General features: G+C 43.4%; 1 protein-coding gene across 1 annotated transcript; it reads left to right on the top strand.

Moving 5' to 3' along the window:
- The first annotated feature begins 665 nt into the window (after positions 1–665).
- Positions 666–22,298, top strand: LOC147883453 (uncharacterized). Its single transcript, XM_087399666.1, has 5 exons — positions 666–716; positions 17,839–20,323; positions 20,662–20,786; positions 21,372–21,448; positions 21,623–22,298. Exons 2-3 carry the CDS (start codon positions 17,916–17,918, stop codon positions 20,783–20,785), a joined length of 2,532 nt encoding a protein of 843 aa, XP_087255792.1. The 5' UTR covers positions 666–716; positions 17,839–17,915; the 3' UTR covers position 20,786; positions 21,372–21,448; positions 21,623–22,298.
- Positions 22,299–23,024: the final 726 nt, after the last annotated feature.

Genomic DNA, 23,024 nt, shown 5'->3' with positions numbered 1-23,024 from the left:
CTTTAAATCACACCTACTATGTACAGGTTTTTGTGGGCCAGGTTTTTGTACGGGCTCATATTTGACCAACCCATAGTATTATAATCGGCAAGTTTTAAACAAAAAACTATTTGATGATTAAAATAAAATAAAATCACACCTACTTCTACTTCCAATGCAGGAGCATTCCCAAGGGAGTAGAACGTTCGAACGCATAAGCATGTAGGTGAGGGAAGATCGATGATATTTATAATATTCAAGGAAAAAGGGACAAGGGATGTGTGACGGATGAAATGAATATTAGATGTGATATAGTTTTGATAAAATAACAAAACAGGGCGTTGAATTTTCGAAGGAAGAAATTTAAAAAACACGCTAAAAAATGGCAAGGCGGCACGTGTGGATTGTGTTGTTACAAAGAGGCGACCGGGAGGGCCGGTGGGTGCCGGTGGGGCCAGTGAGGGAAAGAGGTTGACTTGGCGTGAGGTTCGGGGAGCCGAGCCTGAGGTACGGGGCCAAGAGTGAAAGGAAGCCGAGTTCCGAGCCTGGAGGCTCGGAAAGCCAAGCCTCAGGTAAGGGGCCATGTGTCGAGTTATGAGCCGCGTGATCAGTTTAAACAACAAGATTAAACGCTAATAAATCGGGATATTTATCCGTTTGAGTCAAATTGAGCGCTGCCTAGGTAAGCCAATCTGGACTTGAAGCTGCTGGCTATGGCGTCAAAATCCTACCTCCAGGTACCTTCTCTGTCTATCTTGATCGTTTTTCATTCGATTTGCTCGCTCGATTCTCAACAATCCGTCATCCAATTCCGTCCAATTCCTTCTCCCCCCCCTTCCAATCCGTTTCCTTGCTCAATTTCCGGCTTTTCCCACCCCCTTTCACTCCCCTCTCAATCCAGCATCGACCTCTTCACCTCTCCTGCCTTCGCATATCCCGACCTCCACTCCCATTTGGATCCTTCCCTCCGCATTCTTTCGAACGCTTTCACTGATCGATCACCAACTGTGATGTCGAATCGAAGGTTTTCTTCTTTCCCCCGCCTCACCAATGGGTACTGAGTGCGATCGACTGCCAATGTCCTCCTGAGAACGGTGAATCTTACGTCCTGCGTTCCCTCTTCAAGATGTACTTCCCGACGCAGGCCTGTGCAAATCGAGCTGCGTATTCCCCCCCTTTTTTTGGTGATTTGTTTCTGATGTCGATCAATTGCCCTCGTTCAGCTAGCCTTCTAGAAATACTACTGTTGCAGGGCACGGATTCAGTGTGTGCTACCGCATCGGCACTTGAAACAATACTACCTATATGTACTATCTTTATCAGCGTCCTCACTCTGATATACTGCATCGGCACCACTACCTGTATACTGTCGTTATCAGCGTCCTCAGTCTCATTTGGGGAAGGTTTACAAAATTGAGTCAACAACAACATGAACCATAGACTCCTAGAAAGGTGGGGGGTTTGCAAGATTACAAAATGTTACGGTTCCTCTTTGTATATGTGGGACACGAGAACGAGATTGAATGATGGCCGGAACGCTGCACAGTGTGTGCTGAACAAAATTGAGTTAATGCAGATCTCAAGTTTGTCAATCAAACAATTAAGCGAGATTTGATGGTGGACAGTTTTATCTGCAGCTTTGTTCTTATTAAATCTCGTAAGCTAGACATGTCCATGTTGGGATAAGTATGATCAAGGGCTTGCTCTATGGTGCATATATGCATCTAGGGGAGTCACATGTGTGTTTGTGTGTGTTGTAAAGGCACATCAAGTGCTATGATGTGTCTAGTGTGTGACCTAAGTGATGATGTAAGCCAAAGGCCCCCACATGGGAGGTTCCTTTGATTTAGGCCAGTCCCACTGATGTAGGGGTTGATTCCCACTGATGTAGGGGTTGATTCCCACTGATGTAGGGAAGGTACTAACTTCTCCCCCTTTCTATAAGAGAGAGTCCTCTCTCTCACAATCCATAATAGAGAACTACCATTTTGTTTTCATTGTGCTCTCACACCTCTTTCAAGATGCATCTATTCTATCCTACGGGATTCTACAGTCCAGGTCGTACGTACGGATAAGTCTAGATTTAACCTTGGTAACCTTGCAATTGGCAATCTAAGCTTTCTCCACCGAACCATTGTGTCCGCATCCCTGACTCGGCCTTCTCCAACGTTGGAGAAGGCTTGGAGTCCTAAGTGGTTGCCACCTCACATACCCCTAGCACAATGGGATATTTACATCAATGTTGGTGTGGACATGCCCTCACCTAAGGGGAAACATTTTCTTGAGTTTGCTTGCTCTTTCCCAAGGTATGGTTGACTGGAAGGATAGGTTAAGGATAAATAAGATTCTTGAATTATTGTATAACAAGTTCATATCTCCGTTACATCAAGAATTCTTTCTATTCATTTGAAGGAGTAGGTGGCTCAATGAACTCAATTAGAATCTGTAAGCAAGCTCACAAATCTTTGTTGACCATACCTAGGAGACAATTAGAACACTCACCTGTCTTTAGGTTTAGAAGAACTTTGCTTCTTTTAAATATACCATCTCACCTTTGTCAAATTGACTTTTTGTCTATGTGAATCCACATAACGTCAGCATTATCATGAGGCATTTTGGTAATATCCTTGGCATGCCTTAAGATTTGATTCAAATCCTTGAGAAAATCTTTTACAGCATGTATCTTTTCTTTCTAATGTGCTATAGACACTAGTGTTCTGCATTAAAACTCATACATTATCATGATTGGACTATAGCTTGTTTCTGATTTGGCAAAATATGGAGTCATTTCTTCCCAATTCCATAGATTTTCCTGCCTTTGTACAACTAAGGAGTCTTTTATCACTCAATGTAGTAATTTGATTACTTTACTACCACACAAGAGGTATAATCCAAGGAAAATAATGAAAAAAGTATGCACAATCTTAGATATGAAGTCTTTTATCTATGGTGTATCGGCCTTAGGTATGTTTAGAATGATTGAACATAACCTGAAAACAAAAAGTGGAGAGCTGAATAGCCCGCTTTTCTTTTAGTTTCAAAAGAGAGTTTGTTTGAGTATGCTTGTGCTTTCTAAGTTAGAAATGTATTTTTGCCTCTTTGTAGTAAATGATATGTAAGTGTAAAGGGCCATTTAGCTTTTTATCTTTTAAATAAGAGAGAGAGAGAGAGAGAGAGAGAGAGAGAGAGCGTTATTCCAGTTTTTTGGAAGATTTTGTTTCTTGACTTGCTTGTTTATCTTTGCTTAGTCACCTGCTTCCTTTCTTCTTTATTTCTTGTTTTCTTTCTCTTTTGTTTATTTGACGTATTTTAGTAAGCACTGGGTTTGCCCAAGAGACTCTTTGAGTCTTTAGAAACTCAGTATAGCTGCTTATGCTTGGGCACTGATGACGACATAAGTGTTGCTTTGCTTGCTAAGTATGTCTTCCTTTTGTTTTTCATAAAAGTTTTTGTTTACCTCTTTTTTTCTTCTCTTTCATTTTCTCTTTTATTTTTTGTGTAGATTTTGGATCTTTAGAACAACAAAAAAAATCTAAATTTGTATGATTGGACTTATTCTAGTCTTACAAAGGTATATGTTGCTGAATGTCTATAAATATTATAGGCAAAATTTGGAATTGGTGGAATTGGACGATACTCTAGATGCCATGTACTGACGTATGCTTGTAGTATATTTTCCAAAGTGTGATTGACTTATTTGTCCATTGGACTATAGATTATCAGACTTTGCATATTTTATACCTGTTTCCAATCTATCAAAGACAACTTTATAGAATTGAGTATTAAACTTACGATCCTGATCAGTAATAATACCAATTAATAGACCACATAGCTTGAAATCACCTACCAATAATCTTGCCAACTTAGGAGCTTTCACACTGTTGTTTGGAATAAAGTGTGCCGTTTTGATCAATCTTTCCATACCCACACAGGGTCATGGCTTTTTGGAGTCCTTGGTAAGTCAATAATAAGATGCGTTGCCATTTGCCAAACGGGTCTTTAAATAGGATACTATGTTTCAGTCATTTACACATTTGGCAATTTATTTCATATCTTGGACGTACCTAATTATATTTGGTCAAAAGAATCAGAAGAACAAAACCCTTTTAATTACGAGGTGCCCAACATTCATGTTAGAAATCAGCCAAACAGAAAGTACACACAGCAGAAGACTGATAGAATAGCTCAGAAGCTCACACAGTGGTGGTGTGGGTAGAATCACAAACTTCCTTACTGAATGTGCTTCACATATAGATGCAGATTAGCAAATAGACAAGCTCAAGAGAGATATAGTACCAACAAAATATTTCCGTCCAATGGACACAATACAACAGAGGGCCAAAGTCCCACCAAATCGTGGTCCTGTCCTCTGCTCCCTGAAGGCTGCCCTGGTGGATGTCAAAATGAGGCCTTGGGGCCTTCCTTTTATAGGGCTGGGATGCCCCCAAAATGACGGACCCAGAGTCCCTCCATTCCATGCAGGGGCCCAGCCCCTTGGTCTGCTCCATCCGGGGCTGGTTGGCTGACTCCAACCAGCACAACGAGCCCTCCTTTCTGGCCGACCCTGCTGCTGTTCTCTCTGCCCTGTTCCTGGGCTTGTTGCAGGCCATAAGTCTGCCCACAATCCCTTCCACACAGGCACCTCTGCCCTGGGATAACCTCGCCCTGTTTGCTGCTCCTGAATCACCTTTTGCCAGGCCAGATCTAGGGCATAATATACCGCCATCTACTCTGTACAATTGCGCCATCTGATGCAGCCTCTGTCTGACACCAGAGATGGGGAGGTGAACTTTTCCAACAATTCAAAGTGCATTTAGTGCCTTAATAGTTAATCACCTTGGACACACGCTTTCCTTGTCTATAGATTAGCTAACCTTCTTCAATGTTATATTGTTTCCATGCAAGTCCTTCATTTCTGACGGACTTTTGGTAAAATTTCTTGTGTATTCCACTCCTTTTTCACGTGCTTAACCATGGGCCCCCTTTTACTAACTTCCCAATATCAGAGTAGAGGGCATCATGGTCACATCTCTTCTTAAAGACTCCAGAAATTGAGTTTTACTCAATTCATATACCATTCTCATTTGGTTAAGGCTTCAGTTACCATGTCATATGTGACTTTCTCATAGCTCAGCCCACTTGGCCTTTTAGCCTCTTAGCTCAGGCTAGTCACCCAACTATTTTATACTTTCTTCATCTGTAAGGTCTTAAACTTAGCACCATATTAAATAGGCCTCTATGTCTTCAAAGCATTAGATTAAAGTGAAGAGCTCCTTTTTGTAGGCTGAATATTTACTGTGCTGAATCTAGCTTCTTGTGTTTCAAAACTATAGATAGGGTTTGGACTTCAGTGGACCAGAGAAAGACAAGTAGAGAAATGCGAAGAACCATAGGTACCGTGCATGCCATCGACATCAGGTAAGCACGGGGCCCCCATCAGCCCCTTCTACCCAAGGGGAGCAAATAGAGAGAGGCCCTCTCAAGATGGTCCTCAACATTTGAGGGAGCTAACCTGCTGGCACTCTGATTCAACAGCCAAAGTGTGACCTACTTGTACTAAAAGGGGCATGAAACTGGCCTTTGGTTAACTCCAAAGGGCAGTGAACAGATAATAACCAGCAAATACCTAATTTTCAGCCATTTAGAAATTCCCACAGCAAACCAAAATAATTTCGAACACAACACTCAAGAGCTATAGATTGCCCTCGTCTTGCACCAGACACCAGATTGGCCCTAAACTTAGCGCCCCTTTCAGTATTTCTTTATCATTTATTCAGAAGGCATGCAAATACAAGAAAAGCAATGCTAAGCATCAACCCGAAATTAGCCAACTGAATAATCTGCTCACAGGCACTTCCGTCCTGCTATGCAATCACAAAAAGGCATCCCAGTGTAGTGCAATATCCCATGGCATCCTGGTTGAGATTCTGGATGATAGTTCTAACCTGGCAGCTCTGATACCCTTCAAGGGAGTTCTGGCAAGAAAGAAATCAGCCAAGTCTGTCCTGGCAGCTCTGATACCCTTCACGGGAGTCCTGGCAGGACAAAGACTAGTAAAACAACCACCCTTGGCTATTCCTGACACATAGAAAGGCTAGCTGCAACAAGGGAATAGGATCTAAAGATTCAGAGACAGTAGGAGTGCTTCTGAGAAGCAATCCACTGATCTGAAGGCTTTGGGAACCCTGAAATAGCAACAAGCAGAAAGGCGAATCTGTTTGGAGCAATTCTCAAGCACTCTTGCAGGCGAAATTTGTGAGAACCAGTTCTGGAAGAGGCGAAAAACAGCAAAAACGATTTCCTTTTGGCACCCTTCTGGCCCCCGGCAATCCAATCTTGGTAGGCAAAATGGATCTGGTACCAATCTAGCACCCTCGAAGCCTGTCTGGTGACCCTGGAATGGATCTAGAATAGAAAAATCAGGTTCGGCAGCTCTGGAAAGCCTCTGGCTTGACCAATGCTCCTGCTACCTTCGAGCAAATGATGAATGATTTGTTCTAAGATTTTTTGCGCAAATTCGTTGTAGTGTTCTTAGATGGTATCTTGGGCTATAGCCGAACGCTAGAGGAGCACATTGGACACCTCCGGATTGTCTGTTATTCTAAGATAGCATAAGCTCTATGCCAAGATGAGTAAATGTGACTTCTTTATGAAGCAGATCATTTACTTAGGATAGAAGATTTCTTCTGAAGGTATTAGCATTGATCTAGATCGTATCCAAAAGGTTTTGGAATGGCCCATCCCTTAGACAGTGAAACAACCTTGTTCTTTCCTAGGATTTACTGTCTTTCTATGGAAGTCTGTGCGTGATTATTCAAACACCACGGCACCCTTAACTAACATATTGAAAGGTCGCGGACGCAGATCTAGCCAGCCTTGAAGCTAACTATCAAGGAGGCTCCTGTTCTTGCATTACCCGATCCTACCCGGCCTTATGTTTTAGAGGCCGATGCGAGTGATTTTGTGATTGGGGCAGCTTTATTTCAAGAGGACAGACCTGTGGCTTTTGAGAGTAAAAAGCTAGACGACACCCAATATCGTTGGCCCACACTAGAAAAAGAACTATATGCAGTTGTGTATGCACTAAAGGTTTGGAGACATTACTTGTATGGTTCGAAGTTTCTTGTATTGATAGATCATAAATTAATCAAGTATGTGTGTGACGGGTCTGAAGTGAGGGGAAGAAAGGTTAGATGGGTAGAGTTAATGCAAGATTTTGATTTTGAAATACGTTATCGAAAGGGTTCGATGAATAGTGTGGCGGATGCCTTAAGTCGAGTCAAGTTTGTAATTGCTATGTCATTTACAAAAATATCCTCAGACTTGTTTCAATCCTTAAGAGGGCTTTGCGCAACTGATAGTCATTTTAGTTCTTATTGGTAGAAAGTCCAGGATGGGAGCTCCATGGTTGACCAAGACTCAGGGATTGTGTCACCTACGGTACAGGCGGCAGGAGGTCATTGGATGATTAGGAACGGCTTGTTGTTCCGGAATGGAAAGATTTGTGTGCCAGATGTTTCGGATCTTTGGACCAAGATTCTCTGGGAGTGTCATGATGCTCCTAGTGCTGGACATCTAGGTATACACTGTTGTGAAACATACCTTTTATTGGCCTAAAATGTGTGCATTTATTGAAAACTATGTGGTAGGTTGCTGGGTTTGTCAGGTTACTATGGCCGAACGCCTTAGAAGCGCGGGTTTATTACAGCCATTGCAAATCTCGGGTAATAAATGGGAAAGTATTTCCACGGATTTCATTACTGGTTTGCCTAGAACGCGCAAGGGTCATGACTTCATTTGGGTCATAGTTGACCGTCTGATAAAGATGGCTAGATTCTTACCTACTAGATCGACCATATAAGCTGTTCAGTTAGCTTACGAGTTTGTGGACCAATTGTTTAAGCTATATGGTTTTCCATCCGACATAGTCAGTGACAGGGACTCTAAGTTTACAAGTAACTTTTGGACACTTGCTTTTGAGCAGTTCGAAACTACTCAAGCACAATTTGATGGCAGTACAGAAGGTCAACCAATTGGTTGAAGATATGCTTCGGGCATATGTTTCTAAGAGACAGTCTTCATGGGAAGATTATCTACCCATGATCAAATTTGCTTATAACAGTGCAAAGCATTCAAGTAAAGGTTACAGTCCTTTTATGCTTATGTACGGGTTTCAACCTAAGTCACGAGTTATGGTTGGGTTCAAGGGTATTCAAAATGATGCTGCAAGGACATTCTTGCAAGACATGCAAGAAATGTTGCAGTTTGCCAAGGAGTCTATTAGAAGTGCTCAAGATCGAGACAGATTTTACGCTAATAGACATCGTTCACCCAGAGAGTACTTTGAAGGGACGATGGCATATTTACGTATTCCCAAGGAATCCAAGAGTCTAAGTACTGGTTTGGTTCCAAAATTATCCCCTAGACACTATGGTCCCTTCAAGATTATTAAAAGAATTGGACCAGTTGCATATAAACTAGAATTGCCTCCTGATGTTAAAGTACTTCCAGTGTTTTATGTCAGTAGACTGAAAGAGTTACTGTGCCGATGATTTACTTGTTTCTCCTAAAGAAATAATAGAGGTTACAGATTTGACTTTTATTCCACACGAACATGAGAGCATTCTTGAATTTCGTGAAAGACAGATTCGTAATAGAACTATCACGGAATACAAGATCAAGTGGAAGGATCATGTTGAGGAGGATGCAACATGGGAGACATTACCTAACCTCCAGAGGACATTCCCGGGTTTTCTAGTGAACTCACGAGTGAGAGGAGAGGAAGTATGTCATGTGCACGGATTGGTATCTGACGTGTACTGGGGTACACAAGACTAGCTTAGGTAGCCTGGGGAGGCTTAGGGCTAGGCAGGCTTGATTCTCGGGTTCAGTGGCAAGGGTATGAACCAGTTGTTAGAAATGTCACTGCCTCACCTGTGAGCCGGTGATTGGGGGGGACAAGGGGGCAAGCGATTGTAGGGGGAAAAAGGGCTGAGGTACCTAGCTGACTGGAGTTAGAACTCTTCTAGATCTGTGACAGCACCCTGCGTGGAGGATTGCGCCAGCACCATGCAATCATGTGGGGGCATATGCAGCAGTACCAGGACCAGCCAGCAGCAGCACAAAGGCCCAACATATGGGGCCTTATATAGGCCAGGATGCTGGCCTAGAAACCGACCAAGGGGCGGCCATTGAGGCCCCTTTAGAGGTCGGTGCAGTTGGCTGCATCCGACTGGCCTAGTAGGCCATTTTGAGGGCAGCAGGCCCTCCTATAAAAAGAGCTCCACTCCTCCCTCATTTTTCATCACCAGCACAGACCTTCCTTGCACCGGCAAAAGAGCGCAAGGAGAGGAGTAGACTCAGGAGTTGGTCCAGCATCTCTTGGCTGGTTGTATGCTCATCTTTGAGCTTTTGTCTGCCCACATCTGTGGATGAAAATATATCTGAGTTTTGCTATCTTTCTCTCCCCTTCTGTTTGAGTGTTGTTTGAGATGCGATCGGGAGTGTGAGGAGTGAGTGATTCTATCCTCTATTTCCAACATGGTATCAGAGCAAGGTTTCCAGCTCTAGAAAGGAGTTCCTGAGCAAGAAGGCGACTCCAATCATCACTCAGGTTTGCTGCGTGGTCAAGTTCTCTACTGCAAATTCATTTTTCAGTTTGTTGTTCGCTATTACAGCAAGGATGGAGGAGGACAAGCATTCTATTGTTGCCTCTTCAGCTCCTTCTCTTCCTTCCTCCTCCTCCAGATTTCTCTCGTTCACCACCTCGAACTTGTGGAAGCTAACAACGGGGGTGGAGGCAAAGCCGGAAGATATGCTGGACAGCAAGGGGAGAACTCTCATTCTAGTAGATGGAGAGGAGCTTGAGAATTGGGAAGATAGAGTTGCCCACTCCCTAGCATAATCATAGGGACCACGGCGGACTCTGTTCTTCCACACATCCAGATGGCCGAGACGTCTGTAGAGGCGTGTGATATTTCGAAGGATCTGTATGAAACAGACAACACATCTCGTATTTTTCTTCTTCAACATCAACTGTACAATCTGGATATGAATGAGGCGGACAATGTTCATGACCATCTGACAAAAGTATGGTGGTAAGGGACCAACTCACTGCAGTTGGTCAGAAGGTAGACTCAAGTCATCTAGCATTGCTGACGTTACACAAGCTACCTTGCAGTTTCAAGAGTTTCGTGACTACGGTCACTGTAGGACAGAGGACCAAGCCTCTCACCTTCGAGGAGCTTGGCCCTTTACTATTGCAGGAAGAGGCTTGGGAAAAGCTATTTACTCAATGGGACGAGAAGGCTCTCATGGCAAGGGACAAGCCCGGCAAGGGTAAGCTCAAAGACTCCAAGAACAACAACAAGACCGAGGATGCAGAGAAAAAAAGACGGATGAAGTGCTTCTACTGTGAGAAGCTTGGTCATTCTGCTAAGGAGTGCTGCAAGAAGAAGGTGGACCTCAAGCGAAAGGAATCCAAGTCCAAGGAGGAGCCAAAGACCGAATCGGCAAACGTCACGACCGGCGCTCTCTTCATCATCACTGAGTAGTGCTCCGCTTATGCAGTCAGTGAAGGAAAGGAAGGTTGGTACACGGACAGTGGAGCTTCAAAGCACATGTCCAACAAGGAGTGGTTCAAATCCATGGAAGGTACGCATCCCGATTCCAAGGTCATTGTGGGGGATAATTGGAATGCCCTGTGAAGGGTGTTGGTAGTATTCAATTCATCACGATTGCAAGAAACGAGGAGCTGATTTCCAGTGTATTGTATGTATCGAACTTGTGCAAGAACCTTTGGTTTGTCAGTTAGATGGACAAGCACAATATGTTGGTCTTATGATAGTCATTGTCACATCCAAGGCGAATGGAAAGGTGGTGGCTCAAGGAGTTGAGGAGCATGGGCTATATCGGCTCAATGCTCTGTTGGTGCACGGGGACCATGGAAGATCCAAATTGTGGCATGAGCGGTTCGGTCATGTCAATTATGGCACTCTCGCCGAGATGCAGAAGTCAAAGATGGTGGATGGACTTCCACCGATTGCAGGCAATGATCGTGTTTGCAGGGCTTGCTTGGAGGGCAAGTAACATAGGGACAAGTCCCCACAGGAGGCCTCATGCTGTTGGAGTTGGTTCATTTCGACATCTACGGCCCAATGTCGACAAATTCATTCGTAGGTTCACAGTATTCTCTTTTATTTGTGGATGATTATCGTTGCATGACATGGGTATTCTGCCTAGCCAAGAAGTCTCAGGCTTATGAGAAATTCAAAGACTGGAAGGCCCAGGTAGAGAAAGAGAGCGGGGAGGTAATCAAAGCCTTCCGCACCGACGACAGAGGGGGAGAGTTCACTTCTACCGAGTTCAATGGATTTCGCAAGAAGCATGGGATCAAGAGATAGCTCACTACAGCTTGCACATCTCAGCAGAATGGAGTTGCTGAGAGCAAGCACAGGACCTTTACAGAGATGGGTTTGACCATGTTGCGAGGGAGGAATCTCTTGAAAGCTTATTGGGGTGAAGCTGTGAATGTTGTCGTTCACATCCTCAACAGAACCAAGACCAAGGCTGTTGATAATAAGACTCCATATGAAGCTTACTATGGTAAGAAGCCCACAATATCTCATCTACAGGTTTTCCGTTGTAATGCATTTGTTCATGTGCATAAAGATGAGCGGGAGAAGCTTGATTTCCATAGCTGAAGATGTATCTTTGTGGGATACAGTGAAGAATCCAAGGCCTATTGCCTTTTTGACCCTGTGAAGAAGAAGATCCTTATCAGCAGGGACGTGATCTTTGAGGAGTCAGAGCCACCACAGCCTGCAGAAGAGGTTCTTGAACTTCTGTCATTACCCCCACCCAAGGTCACCATCCAAGAGGTGGAGACGACTAAAAACCCCGAGCAGATAAGTTTAAGTCAGATGGGAGCTTGGACAAGTACAAAGCGAGATTGGTGGTGAAAGGCTATGCACAGTTAGAACGACTCGACTTCGACGAGACCTTTGCCCCCACAGCTAGGATGGTGACCATTCGGACAGTCATTGCCTTGGCTACTCATCACAGTTCGCCTATTTTTCAGATGGACATCAAGTCTGCATTTTTGAATGGAACCTTGGAGGAGGAGGTATATGTGGCATAGCCACCACGATTTCAGATTCCAAGATCCCCTTCAAAAGTTTGCAAACTGAAGAAGACCTTATACGAGCTGAAACAGCCCCCCAGAGCTTGGTACCAGCGAATAGATGTTTTCTTTTTGAAGATCTGGCTTCAGCAGAGTCCATTAGAGACAAATCTTTATCTCGACATAGAGGGGGATTTGCGACTGGTATTGATTCTATATGTGGATGACCTCATCATTACAGGGGATCATACGAAGAAGATTGCTCAGGTCAAGAGACTTTTCATGGAGGAGTTCGAGATCTCTGACTTAGGCATACTTCACTACTTTCTTGGGATTGAGGTGAAGGAGGGAAAGAGCTGTATCTTCATTTCGCAGGAGAAATATTGCAGGGAATTGCACAAATGCTTTCAGATGGAAAATTGCAAAGCAGCAGTGACTCCTATGGAAACTGGTCTGAAGCTGAGTGTGTGTGATCCATCTCAGCCGATTGATTCATCACTGTATCGACGCATGGTGGGGAGTTTGCTTTATCTCACCAATACAAGACAGGATATTTCCTATGCAGTTGGATTGCTCTGTCAGTTCTCCGTCACACCCAAGAAGGCCCATTGGGACGCATGTATGAGGGTGCTAAGGTACTTGTAAGGGTACTTGCACCTACAACATCACTTATACGAGAGGCATCGAGTTGGGAGGTTTCTTGATAGTGATTGGACAGGTGATATTGATACCCGGAAATTGACTTCTGGATACTGTTTCTTACTCTCATCAAGAGCTATCTCATGGCTGAGTGCCCTTTCATCTATAGAGACGGAGTACATGGCTGCTTGCACAGCGGCATGCGAAGCATTGTGGCTCAGGTGGATCTTGGAGGATATGAATGTGGCCCGACAAGATGCGATGATGGTTATGTGAAACCTCACTTAGAGAATATGCAGCATAGAGAAGAGAAAGAGAACCTTTATTGATCCACACAACTGGGAAAAACTGCTCACAAAACAGATGAACACTCTAGCAAAGGTACTGGGTAAAAACAGCAATCAGATGATTGAAATGCTGATATCTCAGACATAGTAAAGCTCTACACACTCTCAGTCCACACTGCCTGCTGGAAAGGCTTAAGTTTTGCTATAGGAGTGTGCCAGGAATGGGCGCCTATTTATAGGCAATGAGGAGGGCTGAACCCTGCAAGAAATGGCCGACACAATCTGCAAAATACCTGACTGGGTTTTGCAGACACAAACTGCAGTCTGCTGACCTCACCTGATTCGACTTGCTGTGGCTGGTGTTCACCATTGCCAAGCCTACAAATAGGCCCTGGCAGTGCAGTCTTTGCTGTCCTGCTGCCCTGCTGCCCTGCAGACCGTCACAGCCCTGCAGTCCCTATTACTGATGCAGACAATCCTTTGAGTAGGTCCAGACTGCTGTGCAAATCCCTACTCCAGGTAACCCTACCTTCCCTAGTCTCTTGACCCCTTGTCCTCCTCACATAGGGGCTCAGAGGTGGGTCAGTGACTTGTAGAACAGCCCCTCTCAAAGAAGATAAAGCAAATGTGACAATGATAAGTTGAGGAAGGGTGAGATAAGATAAGGTGGACAAGTGTCATCCTACTATATATAAATGAAGCCTCTCATTGTGCACATTGGAACAGATTGAGTGTTGCCCATCTTGTTCTCTCCCTCAGTTATGGATGTTCTTGTTTGGTTTGATCCTCCATGAGCATCATGCTTATCTTGAAGTAGACTAGGCTTAGCACGACCCACATTCTTGACATGGTATTAGAGCAGGTTTAGCTAAGCCTAGGTTTTTTAAAGAAGTGTTTGTTTATTATGGTCTTTGTATAGAAAAAGATATTGGCACACTCATCATCATTTGATTAGGGAGAGTTCTATATGAGATTTGTATTGCTGAAGAAGGTGAGCTGACCATGAAGAAAGCTCCAGTTCGAGGACAACTGACTAGAGAAGTGAAGCTGCATGACAGCTTAAGCAAACATGGGAGAAGGGAATTCGGAAAGAAATGTTTCCTTGGATGAGACGATGACAATTTGCTTGTGAAGAGCACAAGCACTGAAGAGAAAAATGCTGACGAGGTCCTGTTTGTGAAGAATAGAAGATCCTTGTGCAAGTGGCTAGAAGGAAAAGGGCATGACGTCGGTGGAGCATGGCGATGAGCTTTACCAGGTGTATATCTCGGATTCTTTTTTTTTTTGCTTGCAATCTTGTAAAGACGCTGTCTTCTGCGAACTTGGATAGACATACAACAGCTCTCGAAATGTGTGCTATACGTAAGAAAGATGAACATTTACCATCTGTGGAAAAAGAATACATGCTAGTTGCGATAACATAGTTCCAACTAGTTGATTGAAGATGAAGTTAGATATAGTGAGGCACTGCTTGTGAAACTGTATGTGGAAGACTTGCATAACCTTCCCACCAAGAAGAGAAAGGCACTTACATACGAAAGAGCAACAAAGATAGAAGGCTTACGAGAGGATAATAACCATGGCAACAACCTCACTCAGCTCATTTGCTTGTGAAGAAATCAAGCAAAGAGACCCGTGAAGACTACCAATCAGAAGAATACGAAGTCAACATCCCAAGGAGAAGTGTTTTGTAGCATCAGAGGCGGAAAGAGGAGCTGCAAGATGAAGAGAAGTATGCACAACTGTCTCTGGAGCCAAGGAGTCGACACAACTTCCCTCCGTGGCCATCGCCACCTCGCAAGATCTTCATCGTCTTGGATGGTAGCAGATATTGTTAGTGATAAGGCTAAGGTTAGCTCAGATTGGTCAAATTTTTGAGACATCATCATCCTATCTTGCCCGATAAGCGAGACACGTGGCACTAACACATACATTGACATGTCACAGTTGCCACCCCTTGCTAAGCACAGGCTTGTAACCTACATGTGAACTTAGATTGCCACATCATCCACAGTGCCACCTCGTACCCTTGACAAAGGTTGGCACAAATTTCAAATGGCCATAACTTTTGATCTAGATAGAATTTTGCAGAGGTCCAAAAAGTACAAATGATCAAGAAATCATGCTCTACGTAGTGAGCACAATAAATTTGTATTGTAACTTTTCTAAAGGTCAAATTCATCCAAACTACTCTTTAATTGAATCCTAATTGTTGTAATAAGATTGCCTTAGACACCGATGGTGTAGCCAAGAAAGCTAAGAAGCAATGTAATTGAAAGACTGGCAACCTACCTTATGAGGAGGATCCCACAAAAGTATGGAAATTCCCTCATCCTAGTTACACCATTGGCTAGTGAGCCAGATAGGGGACTAAGGGGGGAAAAATCATGATTATAATCTTGCACTACACCTTTGATGACATAGGTACTCGGTTATGACTGGCCTAGCATCAAGGGGGGGGTGTTGAATAAGTGATGCTAAAGGGTATGCGCTATAGATGAGTGCAATCGAGTGGTGTAGAAGAGAAACTTTATGATTGAATGAGAGTAAGGAGAATCAAAGGTGATTGGATGAAGAAGATAAATAAAATGTGACAATGATATGTGGATGAGTTGAGGAAGGGTGAGGTAAGATAAGGTGGATAAGTTCATCCTACTATTTTCTATAAATTGAAGCCTCTCATTGTATGATCAACATGCACATTGAAATAGATTGAGTGTTGCCTATCTTGTTCTCTCCCTCAATTATGGATTTTCTTGTTTGGTTTGATCCTCCATGAGCATCATGCTTATCTTGAAGTAGACTAGGCTTAGCACGACCCCACATTCTTGACACATCCACCATCCTACCCTTTTGCAACTTCGATAAGGTACTGTAGTTGATGCGATTTAAACCTCTCGCATTGTTTTGGTACAATCCATCATCTTTAACTCCTTGAGCCACGATCTCTTTGGTATCCTTTGATATGACTAGGACTTCTTGATCATCGAACTCTACCTTCATCATGTTTCTAGTCATCTAACTCATAGAAAGTAAGTTTTTGCATAGATCCTTCTAAATTTCCAAGTCCATTCACAGGGCATGTCTAGTCACCTTCGAAATCACTATTGAGTATGGATGTGCCGGCTCAATGTCTGTTAGTTTGATATCCCATTGCCAGCATACCAGCTTTGTCTGTTACAAGATTCTCACAGGTGGCTTTGAGCTATTTTCTACTCTCTCAGGCAACAGGCCTCACAGGGATGCGCTCCCCTATTCGGCATGATGAGAAGCTACAAGACTCGGGGTTTGTAGATGACAAGGAACTTTTTGTGAGGGCATGACAAAGAGTTTGGAGGGAGTTTATGATACCCTAGAGGTATATTGTTAGGCATCTGGGGCTAGGATTAATTGGACCAAATCAGTTCGCTTTCTCACAACGACTGAGGAGATCCAGACGATCTTGGACTAGGAGGCCTCTATAGGTTTCCATTGGATCCCACGAAGCTAGACTATGAGGTACTTACGATTGAAAGTGGGCATTGATAGTTCAGTTGAGCAGTAGGTAGAACCGGTCCTAGAGAGTATGCAGTGCAAGCTACTGTATTAGAGCTCGACCAAACTCTCTTTCGCAGGGCGAGCCCTTGCAGCAAACTAGGTCCTCTTTGCCATGGTTTGGTACATACCTCTTGCTGGTGTTTTCTCAGGGGTTGGGGCAGCTTAGATGCTTGGTGCAAAAATCATTGTAGGTGGGATGGATGGTACTTGGAACGCTAGAGCTAGGGTTGCTTGGGAGACGATGATCTTTGCCCCAAGTGGAGGAAGGACTCGGAGTTATTCATCCAAAGATGCAGAGTAGAACCTTGCTGGGTGGTCTCACCCCATGATCCCTAGAAGCTCGTGGTTCAGAGAGGGCTTCTAAGGAACAACCCCCCACACGAGGATAGTGGCAGCAGTCTTATCGGTGGAAATTCTTAGAGGCTCCCCTCATATGGAAAGGGATATCGTTGATGAGGAGTTTACATAGGGTTTGGTAGCGCTTGCCTTGGGGACTGATCCGAGCCAGCTTTTAGTGTTGAGAGGAGTTTGAGTGCCAGCCCCTTCTTTGGCATCTGGAGGTTTGGGATCGGAGTGTTACATGCTGGGGCAGTGGACGCACATTGGTTGGGCATAGTGGGATAGTGGCCCAGCTAGTACCTTTGGAGCATGGACTCGACTTTCCCGAGAGATGAACGCATGTGCAAGAGCCTCTCTCACTTGAGAGGGTGCATACAAGGATGTTGAGATAGATGCCGTCATCCCCGAGTCTTGGCTGGTTGGTCTACATTGAGCCTCAGCTCCCTCGAGTTGGTATGGGCAGTTCTCTGGGATAGGGGTACCCTTAAGAATCCTTTATATGTATGTATGAACTTTGAAGCCCTAGGTGCCTTCCGCCTCGTACATTATAGAGTGGGGCTAGGGTTGGTTTCTACAACCAAAGCCAGAAGTAGACTGAGGGGGCTTGTATGCTTGAGGTGGCAGCGATCAAAGGTAGTGGGGCATCTTAGTAAGGGTTGGTCCATTGACATTGTACCGATCACTTGGTGTGGGACTGATCGTGACGGAGGCTTTGGTTGTGCGAGGGCCACCTACTTCGAGAGGTATAGTGGGATCTGGATGAATGGTTTTGGCTCTTCTAGAGCGGAGCACTTGGAGAGGATCATAGAGGTGCCATGGTCTTGTAATAGATAATTCTTTTAGTGAATGTTCATCTTTGTCTTTCTTGCTCAGTCGTTGACTGTGGAAGGCATCAATCCATTTGATTCTTAAATATGTTTTCTTTGTTCCTTACAGGTGTGATTGAATTATGTAATAGACTGGAGACAACATGTCCCTCTTGCTATCTCAAAGTTGAACTTTATGAAAAGGGTATGATGGTTGTGACGGTTGCACCATTTGAAAACACACTCTGCTCTATGCCCCCCAGCACTGCCACCATTGCCAATAATGAGAATACAGATCCTGAAGGAGGTTTCATATTTGAGGGAAGTGATTATTATGATGGACCCAGCACATTCAACGTTACAGATCACTCTGGCATAAGCTTTGGACGTGACCCTGAGGAGTTTCAAAACAGGGATTCGACTTTGGATAAAACCTGCCTGGCTTCTTCTGGTGAAGCTGATTATTTTATAGGAGAAGGCCAAGTCTCCAAAACTTCGGATGAGGAGAGCCAGCATGATCCTGACGGAGTACAAGTGCAGGATGGTGTGCCAAGTCAAGGCCCAGGATCTTTCAATCCTGAATCAAATTCTAGCTTTAGAGGGTTTCATGACAGCTCACAACTGAGTGATGCATCGGGTCACCATGAGATCAATCAAGACTTTGGCCTAGAGAGTGTCTCAGTTGTTGATGGCACTGGAAAAAGTGTTGCTCCTGGGTCCTCTAAATCTCACGTGCTTGATCACTATGAGATTGAGAGAGTGTTTGAAAACTCAGAAACACAGAGAAACTCAATGGTCAATGTGTCCGCTGCTGGCCAGATGATTGGAAATTCATCTTCGGAGTACCCTACCTGTGACAAGGGGTCCTCCTCTACACCTGAGGTGGAAGGAATTGTTTTAGACTATCACGGGAATGCTTGTACACACCAAAATAATCATATTGACAAAATTGAACAACCTGTTGAAGAATGCCAGACTGTGGGAACAGGAAAATGTGACTTAAAACAAGATCGTTGGCAGAAAGTTGAGGGATACTCAGGACCAGAAAGTGAATCTCTGCAAAATTTAAATGTGGAAGATGCAAAAGATTTTACAGAAGAAAGTCTCAGGAAAGACAAGGATCTTGTCACTACTTCAACGTTGAATAATCATTCTGACAGTAATCGTCATGCGGGGATAATATCATGTGAAAAGGAAGGGACTGGCACAGCTGCAAATGAAGACGAACGCATCACACAGGAACATGAAAAAGTTCAGATAAGTACTCCAGGGGATGACACTCAAGCACCTGGAAAGCGAGAAGTCTGGCTTGAACCTGCATCTATGGTTTTTTCTTTTCAAAGCGACTCTTTTGAATCAAATGAAGATCATTTGGAAGAGGCATCTCAAAAACACCTGCTATATTTGGATTCAGATGAAGAGACAACTTGTGTCCTGGCTTCGGATTTGGAATCTTCTCTTTTGAGCTATTCTGATGAACATGCCGAAAGGTCTCCTCTATCTGAGGTGGACCATGGATTAAACGTCCCACAGGATTGTACAGAAGAAGATGAAATAAGAGAGGGGATGCCTCTGATGGGAAAGGACATTCTTGAATCTTACTCATTGTCGGTGGGAATTTCCCAGTGCTGCACATATGAAGATGAGAAGAGAGAAGCCATGTCTCTGGAGATGGGAAATGGTGTTCTCGAATCAAACAATTCCGATTCATCATCAGTAAGCCTTACTACTCTGGGTGTGAATGCTCAGGTTTCAGATTCAAATGATTTACGATCAGGTGAACATGAAGCTTCTAAAGAACAGGCTCCACACAACTCTTTCCAAGATACGAAGGACTCAGGCAAAATGCACCAAACAATAATACTTGCTGAGTTGATGAGTAGTTCTACAGAACCTTGCAACGAGAGTCTTGCTTCAAACGTCAAGGTTTCAGATTTACATGATTTACGAGATGGTGAGTGTGAATCGTTTACAAAAGCTGCGGAAGCTACTGAACGGAATTGTTGCCATGTGAACAGAGATACAGATAAAATTGAACAGCAGGAATCCATTTTGGAACCTGCTAATTTTGGGATTGCAAGCACTTCCGGTGCGAAAGACGAATCTGCATTTAAAATCACTGACTTTTTTGATAACGCCAGAGTAATCAGTACTGAGAAACATGGAACTGAGGAACAAGAACGCACAACAGGGACCATAGCGTTAGGCCTTCCTGTGAAAACTAAACACATCAATGAATCTCCTAATAGTTTGCGTTCACTATTGTCCTCAGAAGGTAGGATGGGATTGGAGAAAGGAGGAAAACCCACTCTTCTGAATGATACTGTCTTAAAGGATGGGGGAGTTCCCGAGCATATGCACCGGCTTGCACCTTCAACTGAAAGCAGCATTGTTGTAAATCTCTCGCAAGAGGAGTCGCATCTTTTCCCCGAAAAATGGTATGAGAATGCAGAAAATGAGGACTTTACATCGGCCACTTTCTCTGGTCCAATTGCATTTTCTGGAACAATTGCGTACTCAGGAACGATTGCATATTCGGGGCCAATTCCCTACTCTGGAAGCATTTCACATCGCTCAGACAGCAGTACTAGTACACGGTCATTTGCATTTCCAATGTACGTATCTATGTATTGGCTTCTGTTCCATCTTGCTGGCTGGCTAGTCCTTCGTAGCTTTGTCAGAATGATAAATATGATTTTCATCGTCCGCAAAAACCACATTCGTTCCCTCCCGAAAGAGCAAAAGGGGGATCCCCGGAATTTTTTCCGCTGAAGACCTCATCTGTCATAAAAAGGAATTAAAGAATGCATCACAGGGACTGCTTTCTATCTATGAACGTACATGAAAGATTGAGGGAAAGTCTTTTTTCATGAGCTCCTATGATTACGCCGTTAACTGTGATTCAAGAGATCACAAATGCTTTCTAACTTTGCACAGTTGGATGGACTTGCAGTTTGGCTTCTGATTGGAACAGTAGCCCAGCCAAAATGGCACAGCCAGATTCCCGTTTTTTCAGGCGACGAAGAAGATGGCGCTTCTGCTTTTGCTGCAAGCGGACCTCAACTTTGTTCGACTGAGGTTAGTTCGTGAATGATGCTTCGATGAGCATTTCCAAATCTTGTAATTGGTTTGTATCCAAATTAGAACATCCAACGGAATCAATAACGTCCTTAATTCTCTGTTTTCCCCATCAATCCTTCTATGAAATGAAAAAATGTTTCGGTAGCATAAGCAGTCAAAGGAAGCTCCAAGCAGCTAAGGTTAAAGTGTGAGCTGTGTTGCACGAAACTCCTTCCATGGTTGCACAAACCTCGACCACAGTGGTCAAAGCAGTCTATTAAGGTGACGAGCCGGAAAAGTTAGCAGTGCACGCATTGTTTTTCCTTAGGCATTTTCATTCTATGGGTTCCTTGAAAGTTCTGGTGTAAAGTTATGTTTTTTCTTCCGTTAGTTACTCATTCCTTTAAAATTTTGGCACCTGATTCCTTTTTGGGTTCTTGTTTTGAATGTTAAAACACAGAACTTATTCTTACCAAGATGCATCTTCCCATCTCTTGTTATGTTTGAGCAGGACAGTTTAGATCGACATGTTTGAACATGTTAAAACACAGAACTTATTCTTACCAATATGCATCTTCCCATCCTCTGGTTATGTTTGAGCAGGACAGTTTAGATCGAAATATCGAGAACTTCAATTTCATAAGGTGCGGTTCATTCAAATGACTGGAGGCTAATAAGCTGTAAGTGTTATTCAACTGCTAAGGAATTTTTATTGTTTAAGGGGGGCTTGGTGTTGTAAAAAGTGTCGTTGATTGCTTTTGAAGATGGTCAGCTTGAAATGAGAGAGAGAGAGAGAATAAAATTTCAGTCAGAATTTTTAGTAGCTTACTATGTTGTTTCCAATGTCTTCACAGCAAGAAGGTGATGCTGACATTGTACTAGATCCATCTGATGCTCAGGGTTGATGACGTTTTTAGCAAAAGATCTCTACCCTGCAGATTTGTGGAGAGGTTATCAGTAATGCAAATAATACTGGTGGCAAATGTCCCTCGATTACCACTTGTAACGAAGGTCAGGCGTATTCTTGCAGTATGACAGAAAAGAGATCTTGAAATGCATTTGTTTGCGTATTCTTGCAGTATGACAGAAAAGAGATCTTGAAATGCATTTGTTTGGTACATAGAACCTAGGGGTTCTTTTTTTGTCAGGTCAGCATGTCAAAGCTATCAGCATTTCCTATTCATTTCCTATATTGGTCACCTTGGAGAGGTAATAAGTTTTAGATTTCAATTTTTAGGATCTTCCTTGGCCTGTTGCCATGCGATGTAGATTCAAATGTACAAGTTTGTTTGATACTGTTTGCCTATCTGGCTATACACCATGCTGGTTTTTGTTTGCAACATGTACGCATCCTCAATGCAATTGCGTGAAAGAGCGTCAAGATTGCAGGTCTATTAAGCTCATCATGTATCTCCTTAAAGAGAGAAACATTGCCACAGAAAAAATCAGCAATGGTGCAAGCTTTTAATGAAAGAAGACGACTCTTGTAGTTATAGCCATTAGGATATTGCAACAAACTGTAGAGAATTTTGTACATTTTCGGAAGCACATATACAAGAAAGCTTGTAATTTGCACAAAATGAGAAATCTGCCTCGTTGCTTGTAAAATATAGCATCTAGAACTATTCAATGTGCCATAGTGCAGGTGCCATCTCTAGTTTGATTCAAATCTTTGTGTCGCACTACTAGTCCCTTGCTTTGTAGACATACACTCATGGCTTAGCAATCCTTGCCTTGTGGTTCTATTCTCTTCACTTCTGCAATTTCTTTAGACTGCACACCTTTGATATTGCCTTGAAGTGGAGGTCTCTCTCTCTCTCTCTCTCTCTCTCTTTCCCATGCCAACCACCAAAAGAATGTGAAAGAGGAAGAAAAAGATTTAGGTAGGCGCCATATATGCACCTAGTGCGAGGGACCAACCAAGTGAGCTACTTGTATGCCTAAAAGAGCATCTCTAGAGTGACTACCGTATGCTAGGGGGTATTTTAAAATGGAAGGACATCATGGGAAATCTATGAAGTTAGTTGGGATTAGTGGAAGCTCAAGAGCTAGGGACGAAGGCTTTAAAGGGGGAAAAAAACTCGCAAACAAATCGAAGACCTTTGAGATGTATAATTGATAATGATAAAAAAAAGGGCTTTATGGTTAAACTCCTTAGCAATAACATCTTGAGTTGCAAAATCTTTGTAGAAGTGTAAGAGGAGAAAAGTATTAGACAAGGTAGTTAGGATGATTAGGATTGTAGCAAGAAAACTT

Source organism: Dipteris shenzhenensis, chromosome 28 (assembly GCF_047967505.1).
Source record: "Dipteris shenzhenensis isolate YYH24624 ecotype China chromosome 28, Dip_SZ_1.0, whole genome shotgun sequence".
Classification (NCBI taxonomy): Eukaryota; Viridiplantae; Streptophyta; class Polypodiopsida; order Gleicheniales; family Dipteridaceae; genus Dipteris; species Dipteris shenzhenensis.
Note: the sequence above shows the minus strand (reverse complement) of the source record. Positions and strands in the feature narration are given on the sequence as shown.

Bases quoted from the DNA above. Each gene is read 5' to 3' on its own strand.
- LOC147883453 (XM_087399666.1), top strand. From the start codon at position 17,916: ATGATGGTTGTGACGGTTGCACCATTTGAAAACACACTCTGCTCTATG. The intron at 20,324-20,661 runs GTACGTATCTAT...ATGGACTTGCAG, and splicing joins CGGTCATTTGCATTTCCAAT to TTTGGCTTCTGATTGGAACA.